General features: G+C 34.8%; 1 protein-coding gene across 1 annotated transcript; it reads right to left on the reverse strand.

Annotated features, from left to right (window-relative positions):
* Positions 1-3,636: 3,636 nt before the first annotated feature.
* On the reverse strand, positions 3,637-18,171 carry LOC126815290 (receptor-type tyrosine-protein phosphatase epsilon). The gene is made up of 18 exons (XM_050540856.2): positions 17,940-18,171; positions 17,400-17,502; positions 16,730-16,821; positions 16,276-16,568; positions 15,906-15,993; positions 15,051-15,127; positions 14,698-14,734; positions 13,976-14,073; positions 13,053-13,178; positions 12,594-12,739; positions 12,111-12,246; positions 11,377-11,545; positions 10,216-10,274; positions 8,790-8,909; positions 8,237-8,362; positions 7,698-7,840; positions 7,004-7,136; positions 3,637-6,740 (listed from the first exon to the last, which is right to left on the reverse strand). Exons 2-18 carry the CDS (start codon positions 17,411-17,413, stop codon positions 6,669-6,671), a joined length of 1,929 nt encoding a protein of 642 aa, XP_050396813.2. The 5' UTR covers positions 17,414-17,502; positions 17,940-18,171; the 3' UTR covers positions 3,637-6,668.
* Between the last annotated feature and the right edge of the window lie 1,644 nt (positions 18,172-19,815).

Here is a 19,815-nt window from a genome sequence, read left to right on the forward strand (position 1 = left end):
GTCCAAATTTCAATTAATCATAATTTTGTCAATTTTTTTTATGAAATCATTATATTTTGGGTTGGATGTGTAGAATATGCATATCTGTAACACACCTAGGGACCCCGCTGGATGGATAAATGTTAAGGTAAATTTAGTCGGTCCTTACTAAAAGTTGGGAAACACAATCCAATGGAATATATCTACCTTAAACTATACAACCCAGATGTGTAGTTTTAAGTCCGAGTTCCAATATGGGAACGTCACCAAAATTAAAATGTCAATAATTGATTTTAAATATTGAAAATGAAGTAAAGTGGAGTTTAACGTTTTAATTATCTGCACCAACTTGGCCAATAAAGACGGGTATATGCTAGGCAGTGTGCCACGTGTCATCCAATTCCAATAGTCAAGGGGTTTGTCGTCTCATTCGAACGACTAAACGCTGCTCCTTTCCAGACCCCAACCCTATACAACTAACAATAACTTTTGTCCAATCGTTTTTTATGGTACACCATCACTGGCAAGAGGATACCACGTTGGATAATACTATATAAACCAGGAATCCATCATGATATCATCTCAGCCATCAAACATCGATGCGCAATGATTCAGAGAGAGTTGGGGTTTAACGTCCACTCCACACAGACTAGGTCATTTCGGGTCTAACACATGGTTAATTTTTATTTCAATAATTCTCTTGCGCGTAGAGGTCTTTAGCAGTGGGAGAAAACTGTAGGACCCGGAGAAAACCCACGAGGTTGGACAGGCAACCCTACTCATTGTCACGTACAACCGGGGATTCGAAATTGAGTCAACTGGCGTGGTTTCGAATCCCCGGTTGTACGTGATTCAATCTTATTAATAAGAGATCCATAATGGAACCATTTTTAACGAAAATTCATTTTCGTGATTTTATTTTCGTGATTTTATTTTCATACCGTGTAGTTTGCGAGAAATTAAAAATTCCTGATATGATGATCAGCAGCCTTAATCGGAAACTTATCAAAACATAAGAAATATGGAGACGACAAACAGATACCGCAAGAGAATTGATACTGGCGAAGATATTAAAGTTGTGGTCATTTCAGCTTGTTCCCTGGCCACAAGATCTGTCAAACGCATATAACGAAGATCTATCGTAACATAGTAATGTAGAAATCAGAAGAAAAGATCACTTTCTGTTTACATCGCCATTTTATTAATTACTTCCGTCAAATTGTGATGAGTTGGTCGCGTGCATGGCGCGCGCCAGCTGTTGGGGTATAAGTGAACCGTTACAGGTTCAAAGGGCTGACGGGAAATATACAAGAGGTCGTTTCATGTCGAAACGTTTTATGTACCGTTTTAATTCCATGACTTACTTACCTTTCTGTTGATAAATGGCTAATTGAACATGAGTATTTACACTTGTAGGTACTTAAGCCACACAGACCGTCTTTAAAAGACTATTAGACCATAATATACCTATGTTACTTACAAGTACATGATACTAAACACAAACCTAAATGCTACTCACAGGTAAAATTATAACTGTCTATGGTCTTTGATTTACAGAGTGGATAATGACTTCTTAATTTTATTCCTTTGAAGGGAATCTTATTAAACATTTTAATTTTGTTTTAAATTTAAGTCAGTACACAAATTAAAAAAAAAGATACTTTATATATAAGGTATTTAAATGAAATGGGTGAGGCTTATGGTCCAACTGTTCTGCACCAATTGCCAAGGAAGCCGCGATGAATCACTAACCGAGGTCCTGGTTTCGATTCAAATGTTGGCTGAGAAGATGTCTCGGAATAATCCAGTCAGTAATGCAGGTCTGGCACACGTTGGCATGCACGTAAAATAACTCATAACGATTTTAATACGATGCATAGTAGGCGGAAACGGTGATGTCCTGGCACAATTATTCTCCTCATATTTCACTACATCTTCATAATCCCAGTTGGTGCAGAAATGTTGGAGGTTAAACCTTATTACATTTCCATCTGCCAAGGGTTCTTTTTTCGTCCCACCCGAACGACTAAACGCCTTTTAATACCAGATTGGATAATCCCGAAGAACTGATTAGTGAGCCAATATCACAACCCATCGAGCAAATGAGAGAAGGATAACAGACGTGTTCTCTTGTCTTTGGACTCATTTTTGCGATTCGGTCAACAAAAATGTGTACATGTACATTGTACTTCAAGATAATCCAGTACGAATATTAAAGGGCCCCCAAATCAGTATAAAATATTTGTACGATAAATAGGGACCACAGTGCCTAATTCATAATTTTATGATGTTATTTATTATGTTGTGTACTGTTTGTCCCAAATAAAGCTTTCTATTTATCGTGATGAAATACAAATTGCATGTTTGTGAGTGTGACGCCAGAACATGCCCACTTTTCACTGTTGACGCAAGGGCCCTAGTGACATTTTCAGCCAGTGTCCCAATGTAAGCTAATCCTGGTCTATTAAATAATGCCTTTTTATAGTATACAAACAAATGTTGACGTACAACACAAACCTCCAGACACTGAAACATTTAAAGATTACCGCCATGTTTCTATGATGTCAGAGACTTAGCCACGGGAGCCCACTGAGTATGACGCTAACTCACTTACGGGGAGGCCCATTGATGGTTCTATTCCAGTTTGGTCCGGAAGGGTTATGTGGGATATTCCAGTTAACAGAGCTGAGAGCCTGGCAAGAAAAAAAACGTCTAAATGTCTATAAATTGAGAAATGAAATAAAAATGAAATCGAACACCCGACCTCCAAGCTAGAGAGCCAGCGTCTTAACCACCTAGCCACTGTGGCTCCATATAAATTGAGCAAACCAGTCAACAATCATGAGTTCAATAGAAACGATCATGACGCAACGTTAACTACTGTTTGTCATCGGTTGTATTGTTACAAACCATGCTCTTGCTTCATCTTGACTTGCAAATGTTGCAAGACAACGCCATGCTGAACATACAGAATTGGATTAAGGTACCCCGTGATTGAGTGAAAAGTTATTTGGTTTGAAGACCAATGCACAGAACTGTGACCAAGAATATAACTGGAGACCTAACAAGGCGATAAAAATAAGACTTCTTAGAGATTCGATGGTCTTTTTTTTAAAAAAAAGAAAATATATTAGATTTTGGTGTTAGAAAGTCAATCGTATTGTAGTATTTGGCCATAGTAGACAAGTGACTTCCCCATCACTCTAATGTTAAATCTCGTCCCTTTCTACTACAGATGGAACAATATGTTCGTTCGCTCGTTTCTAGAGTTTTACGTCCACGTCCACTTTCGCCCTACTTTTCAACGTGACCACCTCTTAACTTTGTTATCCTTCCGCCTCAAAACCATGGTAATTTTCCAACACCTGACAGAAAACGTAAATTCAGAACCTTCTCTTCGATTTCTACACCAGTCAAGGCAAATCCCCATGCCAAATGGCGGGAGATGGGGGTAAAATGCAAGAATTTATTGGTGGCCTGTGCTCCTTGTACCAAGAGAAATTATTGCGTTGAAACTAGACTTGTCTCCCTTGAATAATACAACCGACCAACAGTCTTGTCGGCCAGGGCGGCATTTTCAACAGCGCAAGCTGTACAGATGTCTGCGATATAAAGACCCAGAACAAACGAGTAGGCCGTAGCACCGCTGCCGGGCCAAAATGTCCATCATAACACACTACATGGCGTATGTATGTCTTCATTAGCCCAGTCGGTGCAGAAAAGTAGAACGATAGACCCCATTCCATTTTTTTAAATTTATTGAAAAAGATAACCTAAAATAATTCCAGAAAACATAATTTTCATTGATTTTGAGTCAACAAAGGACTGTATAAATCATTAACGAATTAATAATATTAAACGAAACGCAAATTGGAGCTGTAACTTTGCAATATACATAACAGTAGTGTACTAACATTGAATCAATCCATTGCCTAAAAGTTTAACCTAAAAAGAATTCCGTAAAACAGAATTTTCATTGATTTTAAGTCAACAATGTCTTTATGAGCAGCTGTATTGAAAATATGATGCCATCAATATTTAAAATTACATGTAGCCAAGCCTTTTCCTGCTTACCTTTGGCATTTAGAGCCCGGGGACACTGTAACGCCCACTATTCTCATTAGGACATGGCTACTCTCTTTCGAAATTCAATAATTATATGGGCCGGATTCCATGGAATTTGCTATTACCATGATTTTAAAATAAATTTGGCATATGAGGTCTTAGGCTTTTATTTTTCAAGAATGCAAATAATCAGGATAATCGTGACAATTTATACTTATTTAAAATTATTTGTCATTCTCATTCATGGTATTCAACTCTGCTGCTGTCTTGCCAGGAATTATTAACTTGTTGTACATTTTAAACTTAAATTTTTCGACTTCTAATCAATTATAAAGAGACCCTTTTTTGAATAAAAATATTAAATAAATTATGAAAAAAATAAATAATCTAAAAAAGACAAATAAATGATTAAATAATAAAAGAAGAACAAATTGAAGCAATATTAAGTTTGATTTTTAAAACTAAGCAATAAATAAAACAATGAGGCTGATGTTCCCTGCCGAATCCCAAAATCAATAGACGACACATATTAATTAATTGCACATTTATCTTTTTCAAAATTATAGAGAAATCAAACTGATTATTTATACTTAGTCTAAGCATAAATTTTCACGATCAAACTCGGTCAAGGTTTTGAAGTGAAACTATAGTGAAACTATACGCTATTAAGTTTTATTACTCCCTATCAGTTAGAATCAAAGTTACTTGTCCCAAAGCCTCGGCCAATAAAATTGCTTAGCTAATGAACATCTATATCCAGTTTAAAGGGCATGTGGCTCTATTTTTTGGAACTTTGAAATAGATGAAAATGGTTTTAAAAGCACATATTCAATTTTTGAATTAATATTGTAATTTCTAATTAATAAAATATGTTCGGTGATATACGGGAACAGTTCAAATTGAACGGCATTCGTTTACGCCTGCTTAGTCCATTCTACACGTTTTTAAAATTATTATTTTGTCGTTTGTGAATCAGCCTTTACTAATTAGTTCCACACTGTCTTGTTGTATGGGGTCACTGTGGCTAAGTGGGTAAGACGCTGGCTCGCATTATTTTCCGACGTGATTCCCCGATGTCAGTGATGAAGGACAGCTGTCTAGTCGCTCGGGTGGAACGAAAAACCGAGGTCCCGTGTACACATTGGCGTGCACGTAAAATATCCCTTGACAGTTGGAATTCGATATAAAAGTAGGCCGTATTGCCGCTGTCTGGGCAAAATTTCCATCCTAGCAGACTGTATGACGTATGCTCGTCTTCATTAGCCCAGTTCGGAGCAAAACAGTAGGACTTTATTTTTATATCTTTTCATTAATTGTGTTTTAAATATTGGATATTAGGATCCTCTAGTTTCACGGCAAGATAACAACATCAATATTGATTGAAATTGATCAATATTGAATTCTAATTCGTGATTTTAATTTCAAATATTATGGAAAATATTGAGTTAGATAATTAGCTCCTTTAAACATTCTACCTCAATTAAAAGCAAATTAAATTGCTTATCGTTACTTGGCGTAAGCAAAAAAAATCTGATCATCGAACATAGCCAAGGTGTTCAGTTAGAACCAAAGTTATCGTGTTCCAAGGTATCAAACTGAACATCTCTGCTTAACCTTAGTGCGCATGATCGTACTGGGTCAAGGCATTCACCTAATAGACACCTACACCAAGTTCAAACATTCTACCTCAATCAGATCGAAGTCTCTACTTTGCCTTAGCAGAAATGCTCAGCATCGAAGTTTGTTAAGGTACTGATGTAATGAAAATATACACAAAGTTTCACTACTACCACTCCATTAGAATCAAAGTTGTCGAGGTCCAAAGTCTCGACCAATCCAATTGCTCATGGCTCTGCTTACAATGAGCCCAAAATGCTCATTATCGGACCTGGTCAAGGTATTGATGTAATGAAACTATACACCAAGTTTCATCGCTCTCACATAATCAGGACCAAAGTTATCGCGCCCTAAAGCACAAACGGCTGATCTCTGCTTACCTTAAGCAGAGAAAATGCCCAACTTCGAACACAATCAAGGCATTCCACCTAAGAAACACCTACCCCGAGTTTGAACATTGTAGCTCAATTAGAAGAAGAGTTATTGTGCCTTAAAAAGTGTGACAGACAGACGGACAGAACCATTTTAAAAGTCCCCTACTTTCTTCGAAAGGCGGAGAACAATTGATACCAATTACATGTATAGATGTATGCAAATATTATTTTCATCAATTATAGATAACATTATTACAAATCCAAAAACAACTAACAAATGTTCAAAATATAAAAATATAACTATATAACATTTTTCAACAATTATGGATAGAAAGTTGTATACCCAATCGAAGTAAAAAAAATACCCCAAACCATACTGGCCTGCTGTGTTCAAATTAGAACAACATTTACAAAAACACGAATTCATGCATTTCGCCTGGCCCAAAAGGTTTCGAAACTTTCGCATGAACTACGAAATCCAATGGGTACTTCCAGAGATATAAGCAAAATGTATAAAGAAAATAATAATAATCCGAAAAAAAACAATAGTGTAAAACTCTAATTAATGTGACTTCCAAACTATAAACTAAACATGCTGTATAGCAACATAAATGAATCTTAAAGCTAAGAACTTTACAGATTTTCATAAATATTCAGTCTTGTTAATAGTTCACTGGTCATTTTATAGATAAAGTCGTATTCATCCTGAAATAAAGAAAATAAAGAACATATTGAGTGTCGTGGATAATTTCTAACAATGGGGCACACATTTCTATGGTCGTTATCAGAAAATCTTCGAGATTAGACTGAAGCACATGATAACAGATAATACCATTTGGAAACATTTGCCTGGCTTATTACTAATACTTACAATCATTACACGGTTTCCAATTACATGGGGTTTAAAGTGATTTATTTTGTTATTAGGTGGGGGGTGGATAAAAATATAAAAAACTAACATTTCTTACCTTATGATTAATAACATCATTCAATGATTGTTGAATTTTTCTTGTGGTGTTAAAAATCTCCACTTCCTTATCAAGTTTCATTCTTTCTAGTATATTTCTTACAATACAAAACATAGCAGCATGTTGCATTTCACTGTAATATAAAATATAATAGTAAACAGTTATCTATCTACCAAGTATAATATCTCTGTAATATAAAATATAATAGCCAACGGTTATCTATATACATTGTAATTATATTGTTTAATATCACTGTACTATATAATATGATAGTGAACAGTTATCTATACATCTATGGAAAGCCAAACAGCTCTTTATTCAGTGTTCTTAGATCTTAATTTATAGTCCTTCATTTGGAGACCAAAATTAAACTTTGTATCATAAAAGCGATATTTGTTTTACAAATCAGAAAATTTACTTTAGAAATCAAAAAATGAGTCTACATTTACATTTCATCAGAGACATACAACGAAAAACCAATCACGAAAATCAAATTTCCAAATACAAATCTCCAAATACCAATCTTGCAAAACATTTACCCAAAATTATTTCTGCAAAATAATTTCGAGAAAATCATCGAACCGGAACATTACGACATGTGCCGAAATCAACATGGCTTCATCCTGTGATTGTTGACATCCCTTTGTGTGTTGTTGTTTCGGTATTTACTTAGAAAGTGTTTTGTAGTACAAACCTGTAAATAACTGTGACTGGATGAGGTGTGGAATCATATTGATCAGTCAGTCGTATCAGTTCTGTAATATCTGATTTCAGTGATTCTAATCCATACCCTCTTCCAGTTTTCAGTATTATCATCTTACACACATGTTGTATGTTCTTTTAAAATATAATATATACAAAAATCACTATGGTGCAGTAATAGTATCTATCATGCAATAACTGCGGTACAGTAATCAGCAATATTGTCTACCATGTAATCGCTGTGGTAGGATAATCAGTGGCCATGTCTACCTTGGTACAGTGATAGTATCTACCACGTAATCCCTTTGATACAGTAATCAGTAATAATGTCTTTCATGTAATCACTTTGATATAGTAATCAGTAATAATGTCTATCATGTAATCACTGTGATACGATACGCAACAACAATGTCTATCTACCATGTAATCACTATTGAACAATAATCATTAATGATGTTTAGTATGCAATCACCATTGTTTAAGTAGTAACAGTCAGTATTTAAACAGCATGTAATTATTAATATTATTTACCTGTTTATAGCTAGTAACAGTCAGTATTTGTAATCCATCTGTTGATAAATAGTCTACTTCTGACGAAATAGTCATTTTGCCAATAATTTCGTTAGTGCCAGAACTGGGATAAACTGACACCTGATTCTGAAATAAAATAACTATATGTATTACACATAACAATCAATGACCTTAGCTTTCAAGAGTCAAATCTATTAACAGAGAATATCTCCAGAACTGAGGCTCATGGCCTTGAAATCGAAATTAAAAACAAACCAAAATGTAGTCATGACTTGGTTGTGTTTAGTTTAGGAAGAATTATTTCTTAGCTAGTAACTTTGCTTTCAAGAACGGAATCTTTTTACAGAGAAATTTTTTAGAACTCAAGTCCATAGCCTTGAAATCGAAACAATAAAAAAAAACAGTCACGTCTTAGTTTTGTTTAGTTTCGGTAGAACAATCATTTTACATTGTTTAAATATAATTAAATTAAATCGAGAAAGCATTTCAAACAAATCTAATTAAGGAGTTTCCTTTAAAATCCCACCTTGGGTATATTTTAATATGCTATTACCTGGTCATTTAATATTACCACAGCTACAGAACTTTCCTGATCTCTGATTAAATTCCACAATGATTCCATGTCATGCCCTTTAATATCACTGATAACATAACCAATACTTTTCTTCCATGACTATTAAAGTAAATACATGATTTAATATTACTGAAAAATAATCACCACTTTTCTTTCATGATTTGTAAAGTAATATCATTAATATCATTGATTATATATTCATTTCTTCCATGACTAGTAGCGTAATAATATGAATTGTAACATGGACGGGAAATTTTCCTTTGTTCTTTTTATTGAATAAGCAGATTGTTTCCCCTTTAGTGGATTGGGTGGAGCTTAACCGCGCAATGACTAGACATGTTTCCCGTCTTCATTAGCCCAGTTCGGAGCAAAACAGTAGGACGTTAAACCCCATTTCATTTCATTTCACTAGACATGTTTAATGTTATTGCACTCTTTTGCTGCTTTACGCCAGTTTTAGTAGAAATCATATAGAAATCAAGTATGTTGAGCTTGTGTCAATGTTACAAGTCATTTATAGCACGCTTTATTCGATAACAGGTTTATCATCTCAGCCTACGGTCTCGATGTTTAAACCTGAAACCTGAAAGCTGTGCGATAAATATAACTTAATAGTACTGATAGCACAAACAATACTTTTTTCTGTGACTAGATAGCTGATAGAATAACTCCTACTTTTCTTCCATGACTAGTAAAGTAATAATATAACATTAACCACTTTTCTTCCAAGATTAGTAAAGTAGTAGAGACATGATTTAATATAACAGATAGCATAATCACTACTTTTCTTCCATGTCTAGTAAAGTAATAATGATATAACCAATACTTTTCTTCCATGACTAATAAAGTAATAATATGATTTAATGTCTTGAAATTTATCCGGACATATATGGGTAATATGGTGTAAGTATAGTAAGAATAACTATTATTGGTTAATGTACTGAACATATAAATAATATCCACAATGTTTGAAATTTAAAAAATACGAATTAGAATCCAACATTGGTCTAATACAATCAATATTGATGTTGTTATCTTGCAATAAAAATATGGAATCCCAATACCCAATATTTAAGACACAATGAACATTTCATAATCAGTGCACGAATCGTGTATTCTATGGTTTCGAGTGCCATTTGTAATGCACAAAGGAAAAACATATTCTACAGTTAATGCGGAAGTAAGTAGTATAATGGCTGATTTATAAATGACAAAATAATAATAAAAAACGTGTAGAATGGACTAAACAGGCGTAAACGACTGTCGTTCGATTTGGACTCTTCGCGTATTTCACATTAATATGTGCTTTTAGGCCCATTTTCGATTTTTTTAAGGTTCCAAAGAATAGAACCATACGCCCTTTAAGTGTTATAGCCGTCTGATAAATCACATTTAAAATACTTACTGAAGCTCTGTGAATATCCAACTGTGGTTTCTCAGGTACATAGATCTTATTCTTATCTGCTGCAAACAAAACAAGAAACAAAACGAGCGTTGGGCGTAAATGTGCGATAAAAAAATAGGCGTCTTCCTTTTGACCCAATGAACACTCAATAGTCAATACTCAAATCAAATTTGAAAACAACCGGTACATAATTTTGACCTGTAGGTTATTCACAAGATTTTGATTACCTTAAAATAAAGTAAGAAATTAGACCCACCCGATAACTTGATCCAATTAATGGTTTGACGTTTATTCCGTGTGGACACGTATTAATTCCTGGTCCATATCGCGTATCCGTATCGATTTTGAGTGTAACGTCATCAATGTGTGTGTATTTCTCATACGTGATACGGCACACGGATACGGCAACACGTATCGAACAGCTTTCATACGGAAAAAGTCCGTATAACATCGTCGTCAAAGACTGGAATTTGATCATTAGTTTTGATTAGTTTTTCTCCGAATTTTCATATTTTATTTCTGCCTGTCTGTCTGGATGGTGGTCGATCTACGTGCTAAATTTTGGGAGGTGGGACCTTGCAAGTATGTAAATCATGTGATTCTATGGTAAAGGGTATAAATTATCTCTTTGGAATGATACATTAGTGTAACCAAAAATTCGACATTAAATTTTATTTAATATCTCAGCGACTGTCAAGCGACTTTTCTCCTTCCAGGAATTTGTAGGCTAGACACTTGACTAGTACTGGTGGTTATCTTGGTAGATAAATGCCATCATGCTGTAATAGAACTAAGCTCAGCTCAGCTATACTCATACTACCCGGCGCGAAAATCTGCCAGATCTCTAAAACTACATTGACGCAACGTATCACGTATTCATATCGTGGCGACACTGATACGTGATACGGTCGAGAAAATTCCGCTTGTCAATTCCGCTATTAATCCCAATTTTTTTATGTTCACCAAATGAAATTAATTGGGTTTAACGCTGTGCCTTATTGCACCAACCGGGATATTGAAGACGGCCGTACGCAATTTTGAAACTTTTTCCCGGCCAACGGCTTTTCCGCCTACTTTTCGACAAATTCCAACTATCAAGGTTTCCTTTACGTGGACGCTAATGCGTGGACGATGACTATCGTATTAAATTATCTAAATCACCTTCGTTTATCATTCCTTTTAGCAACTGCAGTTCTTTGTTTCTAAAACATTTTGTCAAATGGAATTTCTTAGATTTTCCAGATATCATTTCGTACTCTAATACAGATGTACTAGTCTTTCCATATTTAAATGCTTCAACCAAAGCTTCATAGACAAACTTAAGTTGAGTCTAAAACAAAACATGAAAATTACAAATGAGAGATAAGAGGGCGTGAGGAAGATAGAGAGTGATGTGACATTAAAAGGCAATTTTACAGTTTCAGAGTGCGAGGGAGATAGAGTAAGATGTAGGCCTATCATCAAAGGGCAATGATACAGTTTCAGAGAGAGAGAGAGAAAGAGAGAGAGAGAGCGGGGGGGGGGTCAATCCTTACTCATTAAAACTTGACGCATAAAATGATTAAAATCGATCAATATTTAAGTTCTATCGATTATCCGATATCATGTATCCATGAACATCGAGGTCAAGATGGCATCGAACCTCTGTTTATTCATTTACATTACTATCTAAAGAATACTTTTCAGACCTTATTTTCGTTAAATTTAAATCGGAAATTGACCATTAGCCTGCTATAGTATTGACACATTAGGACATATATCAAATTGTTAATAGATCCGGAGCTATTAGCCTACACCAAATATAGTTTATGTGAGGATGTTCTAGTTTCCGATTTATCTGAATCAGATGATTATCGCTTTCCGATTGGTCATATTAACGCTAGATATATACATACGGCTGTTTGTATCATGCCCTTTCGTTGACATCTCATAGTTTTAAGAAACTGTAGAACGTCAATACTTCCTGTAGCATTTCCTTCCTTCAGAAGAGCATCTATAGCTACAAATGTACCAGTTCTTCCTATACCAGCACTATATAATATAAAATGATATTACTTATGTAAAGTAAATTAACACCAGCATTGGTATGAAAACGTAACCAACTAACGAAACAAGAACGACGTTTTCGCCAAGAGTTCATTTCCGTGAACGCCGATATAGGGACCTCCGGGTTTCGTCCCATCCAAACGACTAGGTAGTGTCCGTTGCCAAAATAAAGCTTGTATTAGAACAGACTGCATATATCTATTAACAGCGAAAGCTTGTAATAGGACAACTCACAGTCCTTGCTCACAGAATAGATAGGTAGTATCAGGTGTTCCAGTGTTTTACATTTTGATCTAAAACCAAATGCATTAAAATGGCACGTTTGTTCTCACCTGCAGTGAACTAGAGTAGGCGAGTTTGAATCGGCTTTATAATCTTGAACACAATATAGAAAATCTAATAAATCTGCAACTTCCGGTACGTCATGGTCAGCCCAAGCTGTAAAATGAAACAAAAGGGTCTGGTGCTCTTTGCCGGACTGAAAATATAAAATATCAAAAAAATTAAAAAATTTAATAAACGACAAAGTTTAATGATGCAAAATGTGTGTGTTTTAAAGTCTGGTCATTTTGATATGCGAAAAGGTCTAATTTTATGCCTCCATGTAGTACGAGAATGGGAGAATTATGTGACGTTTCAGTGACGTTTCGGTCAACGCGACTTCAAATTCCAACAGCCAAGGGATGTGTACAAAATGAGATGAAGCAAAATTCAAGATTCGATATCCTTAAATACAGGAGATACTCCCTTTGAATTGAAATACATTATTGGCTGAAACAAATTATGATCACCTTCAAATGCTTTAGGCTGATCTTTCTAGTTGTATAGCTTGCTCGTTGAATTTCTTCATCTAGAATAAGTTCTAGGTTACCGAACACTTCTCTTCCAGTCTCCGGCCAATACCTTTCACACTTAATCTGAAATCAAATTATGACAATTTACGATCTTTAATGTAGATTCTAAAACCAGGGGGCATATGTTAAACCATTTAGGCCATGCGGGATATTTTAAGCTTCGTTAGCTTCTCAGACCTTTTCCCAAATATTTTTCAAATTTTTCCCATTTCCTAATTTGGTTGAATATTTATGTAATACCCACCTATTTCATAATCCAGTTTAATACCCACACATTTTCTTATTTGGTTTAATATCCAGATGTTTTCCAATTTGGTTCAATACTAATCTATTTTCCAATATGGTTTAATATCCACCTATTTTCTAATTTAGTTTAATACTAACCTATTTCCTAATTTGATAATATCCACCTATTTCATAGTTTAGTTTAATATCCACATATTTCCTAATTTGGTTCAGTGCCTACCTATTTATTAATGTGGTTTAATACCAATCGTTTTTCTAATTTGGTTTAGTACCAACCCTTTTTTCTAATTTGATTGGATATCCACAATATATTCTCCAATTTAGCTCTTACATAATGCATATTTATTGAGACTGCTTTTCTTTACATTTTGAAATAAATTCCTATGTTGTAATGAATGTATACATTATAAAATTTCTGAGTAATATGTACACAGTTTAAGCACTGCCTGCAATTCCCAAATATTACGGTTTGTATGTGCATATATGCTTTATTATCTATGCCACTGCATACCAGAAAAAATGTCAAATATACAGTTAAAAAACTTGCTTAATGAAAACTACGGTTTTTTTTACATAATTTTGACTAGAGAAATATGTGCCTTTACAGAACTTACCTTCCTGGATTCAACCAAATTTGTTAACATAACAACCTTGACAACTTTCTCTTCAAAAATCATCCTGATAAAGTCGTTTATCGTTACTTTAGTCGGACCTGGATTTATAGAAAATAATACATGAAATGTATTTCTTTAAAAATAATATAACTTCTTTGGTTTGGGTCAAAATAATTTTTCTGTTCGGTGTCCGAAATCTCTAAGCGATTTAATTTTCATTTATGAAGGGTACTTGATCTGGTTATCATTCGGTGTGACTGTCGACTACTACACAAGTACAAAATGCTGGGTACAGAGACACGACATTTAAATATGACGCCATTCTTAATGATTCACGCAAATGAAGACGTAAAAGGCGCTAACCTCCTTGATTTAGGTGAACTATAAGCTATAAAAGTGTGTTGATCCAGTGTATTATGCAATTATTGAAAGTTATTGAATAAACTTTATATGATGTAATTTTTGTTTGGACAGATTTGTTGAATTGTCGGAATGCGGTAGTTCCCAATCAACACAGCGAAAACTCGTCTATAATATAATTATTTCACACCTTGTGTATAGCAATATTACACGAGTATAAACGGCAGACGGGTTGTCTACAAATTTTTAAATGATGACATATATTCATATCAAAAATAAGTAACCCGGATCAAAAGGGTGTACCACTTTAATTTATCGTTCCTACGACAACAGAGTGCAATGAAAATGAAGGAATTACATACCTTGTGCTGCTATGAAAAATTGGCTCTGCCTGTAACTCTGAAATACACAAGGCATTATTTTAGGTGGTGCGTGGCTGTTCGATAAAAGTAAATGGATGAAGACTCTCTTTCTTACAGGGACTGGTCGGACATAGCGATGGCTTTGTTGTCTACTTCTCCGAATGTATACGAAAACTACAGATGTTTGTAAACCATCGGTTTCACTACTAATTTGAGTGACAATGTCGACTTCAGATGGTATACTTGGTATAGGGTAGGATGGATGTTTCCATCGCAAGTGATCGTAACGAGAGGAGGAGGGTGACTTACATCTACGTAGCTGACATTAATATAACAAGTTGTAAAAAACTTACATCTACGTAACTGGCGTTAATATAATTAGAATGTGGATCATTTCCAACTTCACTGAGTATAACACGATTGTGGTCATCTAAAATAAAACAAAACATATTTCCTTAATCTTACCGCGTTATCTTCCTAAATTCTGACTGATATCATAGGAATTGGTTGTGATTTTAGATTTTACAACCCATTGATTTCACTTCTTTAAAACAAAATCAAGTGTTACTGGTAATATTTGACCTGAACAGCTGTTAATCGTAGATTTGAAAAAGAAGTTCAGTGATCGAGCTATAAAAGAATTAATGAATGAAATGGGGTTTAACGTCCTACTGTTCTGCCCCGAACTGGGCTAATGAAGACGGGCATGCGCCATACAGTGTGCTATGAGGGAAATTTTGTGACACTACGACCTACTCTTATATCGAATGCCAACTGCCAAGGGATCTTTTACGTGCACGCCAATGTGTACACGGGACCTCGGTTAGCTACAAAAGACATTCAGTGGTCTACCTAGAAAAGAGGTTGATATAGAGAAGATGTTCATTGGTTGATGTAGAGAAGACGTCCAGTAGTCGATGTAGAGAAGGCGTCCAGTGGTCAATGTAGAGATGACGTCCGGTGGTTGATTTAGTAAAGACGTTCAGTCGTCGATGTAGTGAGAATTTAGAAAAAGAGATATAACGCATCAATTTTGATGGATATTAAGGCACAGGTTATAGGGGATTTGGGGTATAGGTATGTTTCATCCACATTACAAGTAGCGGGAAGCTGAACAATTGACTTATTTAGAATTGATCCCCCCCCCCCCCTTGCGAGGAGAGCTTATGGATGGTCTTATAAAGATTGCTAAACAACTAAATACTCACAAGGATAATATCCCAGATATCTATTCTTGGCTCTGTTTTCTTGAATTTGTGAATCGTCATATACAGCACTGAACTCTGACGACAGGCCCTTGATTTATACATAAACAATATATAAGTGAGTTTTAGGTAGTTTAACCCTACATTGAATTCATGATTCTGATCCAACAACTTAAATATGTTCGACCTCTCCCCCCAACAAGCCTCCCATAATATAATTGACAAAAACGCCGCTGTCAAGGCAAATTTTACTCATATCACACTGCATGGCGTCTACATGCCTCCATCAGCCCGGTTGCTGCAGAAAAGTAAGGCGCTAAACCCAATATTATTCCATTTATGTGTGGCTGGAATCAATAAGAACTACACCTACCTTGAACATATCAGTAAAGACACCTTGTCTTGAATTTAGCTTAGTAAACACATCTTCCAGATGAGCTACATCAATTCTTTTGTTCTGTACAACGGATTGCAAGTTATAATAATTGGTCTCGGACTCTTGTTCACACACATTTGGGGGCGACTTTTCTCTCTTGGATGGTTTCTTCTGTTCCTTATTATTAATCACCTTCTTTGAGAGGGGATCTTCAGAACTGTCCTCGTATTTTGTGATAGTAGCCAGCTCTATGGCAAGCATTTCATCGTTTACATAAGTGGGATCAGCCCCTGTAATTCAAAATGTATAAATATATCTATATAACATTATTAGTATCCCCATACATTATCCTTATTAATTATTGTCCCTGTTAGCTTTCCTATTAGTATCCCAAATATCTCCCCCAGTAGTATCCCTATAAAACTAAATAGTAAGCTTAATTCATAAATACCGTTTACTGGTACATTATGGTTTCCATTATTACAGCTTTCGGTCACTGGTTCCGTTGTTACTTCATCAGAGTTCTTATCTTTTCTCGATTTTCTATAGAATATATGTTGGTATAGAGTAAAAATATAATTTGTGTTACTCAAAAATATAAAAAAAAACGCGGGGTTGGGTAGCCGAATTGTTAATGCATGCGCGTTGGATAATAAGGTCTGACATTGAATCAAGTGGGTTTTCTCCGGGTCCCCCGACTTCCTTCCACTGTCAAAGATCCGTACGCGTAAGCGAATTATTGAAATAGAATTGAGTCACATGTTAATCTTGAAATGACCTAGTTTGTGTCGAGTGGACGTTAAACCCAATTTCTTTCTAAATATACATGAAGATCAGATTTAAGAAAAGATTTGGTAGCTTCAGCGATAAGTTTTCTAGTTCTTCCAGCTTTCTGTTAAAGACACGTGGAATGCATCGCAATACTATCAATTTTATCTTGATAAAAATGCCAGAAATATATATAACTTAACATGCAGTCACGAACAGCCAATTACACTGGAATTCAAACTGCGTGAGACATTTTCTTATTAACAACAGTTTCTCAGGTAAACCGGTTAAAATTCAGCGAGACAGATGGATAGAAAAACCTTGATGTATTAAAATGGTAGAAATACTTTTACCTGCGACGATACATGATAATGATAATCACGACAACAACAGCTAATAGTAACACAACTACTGATGAAATAACAGCTTTGTTATCCACAGCAGACGTTTGGATTTCTGTAGAAATAATCGAAAACATACATGATAAATGTTATCTTCCAAATAGATTATTTGTACTGGTAGTCACGTATAAAGTCGACTTCTTGAGCAATTGACTTATATTACAGCATCAACAATTCTTTAATGATTGATTTACATTACGGTTTCTAAACAAATCTTTTCTATTCCAGGGCCTATAGTTCTTGAATAAGTCCAAATATATTCCTGTGCCAACAGTTCTTGCATAAGTTATTTAATTATTCCATAAATTATTTATGCCCATGTGTCAATAGTCCTTGAATATATTCATGTGCTAACAGTACTTTAATATAAGTCATTTATATTCCATGCCAACAGTCCTTGAATGAGTCATTTATATTCCATGACAACAGTCCTTGAATAAGCCCATGATAGTAAATACAAAGCAAATTGCCTTTGGAAAAGCCGATACTTACCGTGACTGCAATCAAGACCTTTATAACCAGGTAAACAATCTCCATAACATGATCCATTATTATGATTACATTCAGTATTTGGTATTCCACACTTTCTGTTATTACATGACTGTTTACACCGTTCACCATAAAACCCAGGCTGACATTCTTAAAACAAAATTGTATTATCAGTTATACCAACTGTATAACCAACACTCTGTTGCTGGGTCGCATGTCGATAGTATAACATTATTGTACCTCGTATAACCAGCATCTTGTTACATGATGTCTGTCTATATTTCATATCTTACTGTTTTTGCCATGTAATCAATAAAGTCGATGTGTACTCTTGGATTAATTTTCACTATATAATTATTAATTTCCCCGTGTAATTAACAATTTCCCCATGATTCACTGCACTGCAGCATCTTTGCATGATTATATTTGATAAATAGGGAATCTCCTACCAGTCTTTTTTGATATCAAAAAATATCACCACAAGTTGATAAAGTAACAAAAAACGAGGCTCTGCCGATTTTATTTATCCCCCAATCCCTTCTGACATGCACAAATAGATGAATATAATTCTTTGCTGTAGATTTAACTTTTACTGAACATTATGGCGTAGAGATATACTCAGCCAAATTAAAAACTTGACACTCGGGATTTTTGGAACTAGATTTTTAATATTTGGTTTAAGGCAACTATTTTAGTGTTATGTTGTGCACAGACGACCTTGACATCAACAGAAAGCAAGAATACGTCTCGCCGAAAGAGCTGAGCATTCTTGCTATAATAGCGCAAAAACAGATAATGTAAAATAAAAATTTCATTCAAATTACTTCATTCTGAGTTAAATGATCACTATTTGTAGTTTTGACAAGATGTGTGCATAGTTGTAACCAGGCCACTGGTATATTCAAGACTTAGTCTCGCTTTCCCATTTTTAAATTAAAATTTTAAATGGCGAACTGTTTTAATCTAGTTAAAATCTCGAGTATCTGATGCCATCGAGAGTTGATCATGATCTTGTTTTGTTAATACCTGCAATAAGCAGATTTAGCTCTGATATACCTGTCTTTCAGCAAACAGTCAATACGGTCTAAATCATGATAATATGCCCGTCTTTCAGTATATAGTCAATATGGTCTAAATCATGATATACCCGTCTTTCGCCAAGCAGTCAATACGGTCTAAATCATGATTCGCCGGTCTTTCACCAAACGGATAATACGGACTAAAAATGATTCATGTACAGTCATCTTTCACCACATTGATCAGTTATTTTTATTTTATGCAATCACTCCCGTTTTTACCACACTGACAAGTCAGATGATATTTGTTTATATTTTATAATTTTACCTTGAGTACAATCACCGCCTTGATATCCTGCATTACATTCTTCATTGTTACATTTACCATCAACATGGTTACATTCAGAAGGCTGTCGACAGTGACGTGAATAACAATCTTTAGAACAATCTTTACCATACTTGTGTATACCATATGATGCCTGACTATTGAATCCTCCATCATTACATTCTGTAGATTTATAATTTAATATATTAACACGAATTTTTAATATCCAACTTATTTAATATTACATTCAATCTGACTAACCGTCTAAAATCAAAATTGTTTTCACTGCATTTGACTGACAGTCTTAAATTTTCTTAGACGAAATATAAGAAATGTAATCTATAGGATATTTTTTTTCAACCTTTACCATAGTTAATATAACAAAACTGAAAATGATTGGGAAGTTTAGATTTGTCTTTGATTCCATAAAGTAGTTAGGTTTTTAAACGTTAAATAGGTGTAATTAAACTTGGTGCCCGAATGGGTTTAATATATTTATATGAGAGTCAAGGTTCGGACTATGCCTTGGAAATTAGAA

The sequence above is a fragment of the Patella vulgata genome, chromosome 3 (genome assembly GCF_932274485.2).
Source record: "Patella vulgata chromosome 3, xgPatVulg1.2, whole genome shotgun sequence".
Classification (NCBI taxonomy): domain Eukaryota; kingdom Metazoa; phylum Mollusca; class Gastropoda; family Patellidae; genus Patella; species Patella vulgata.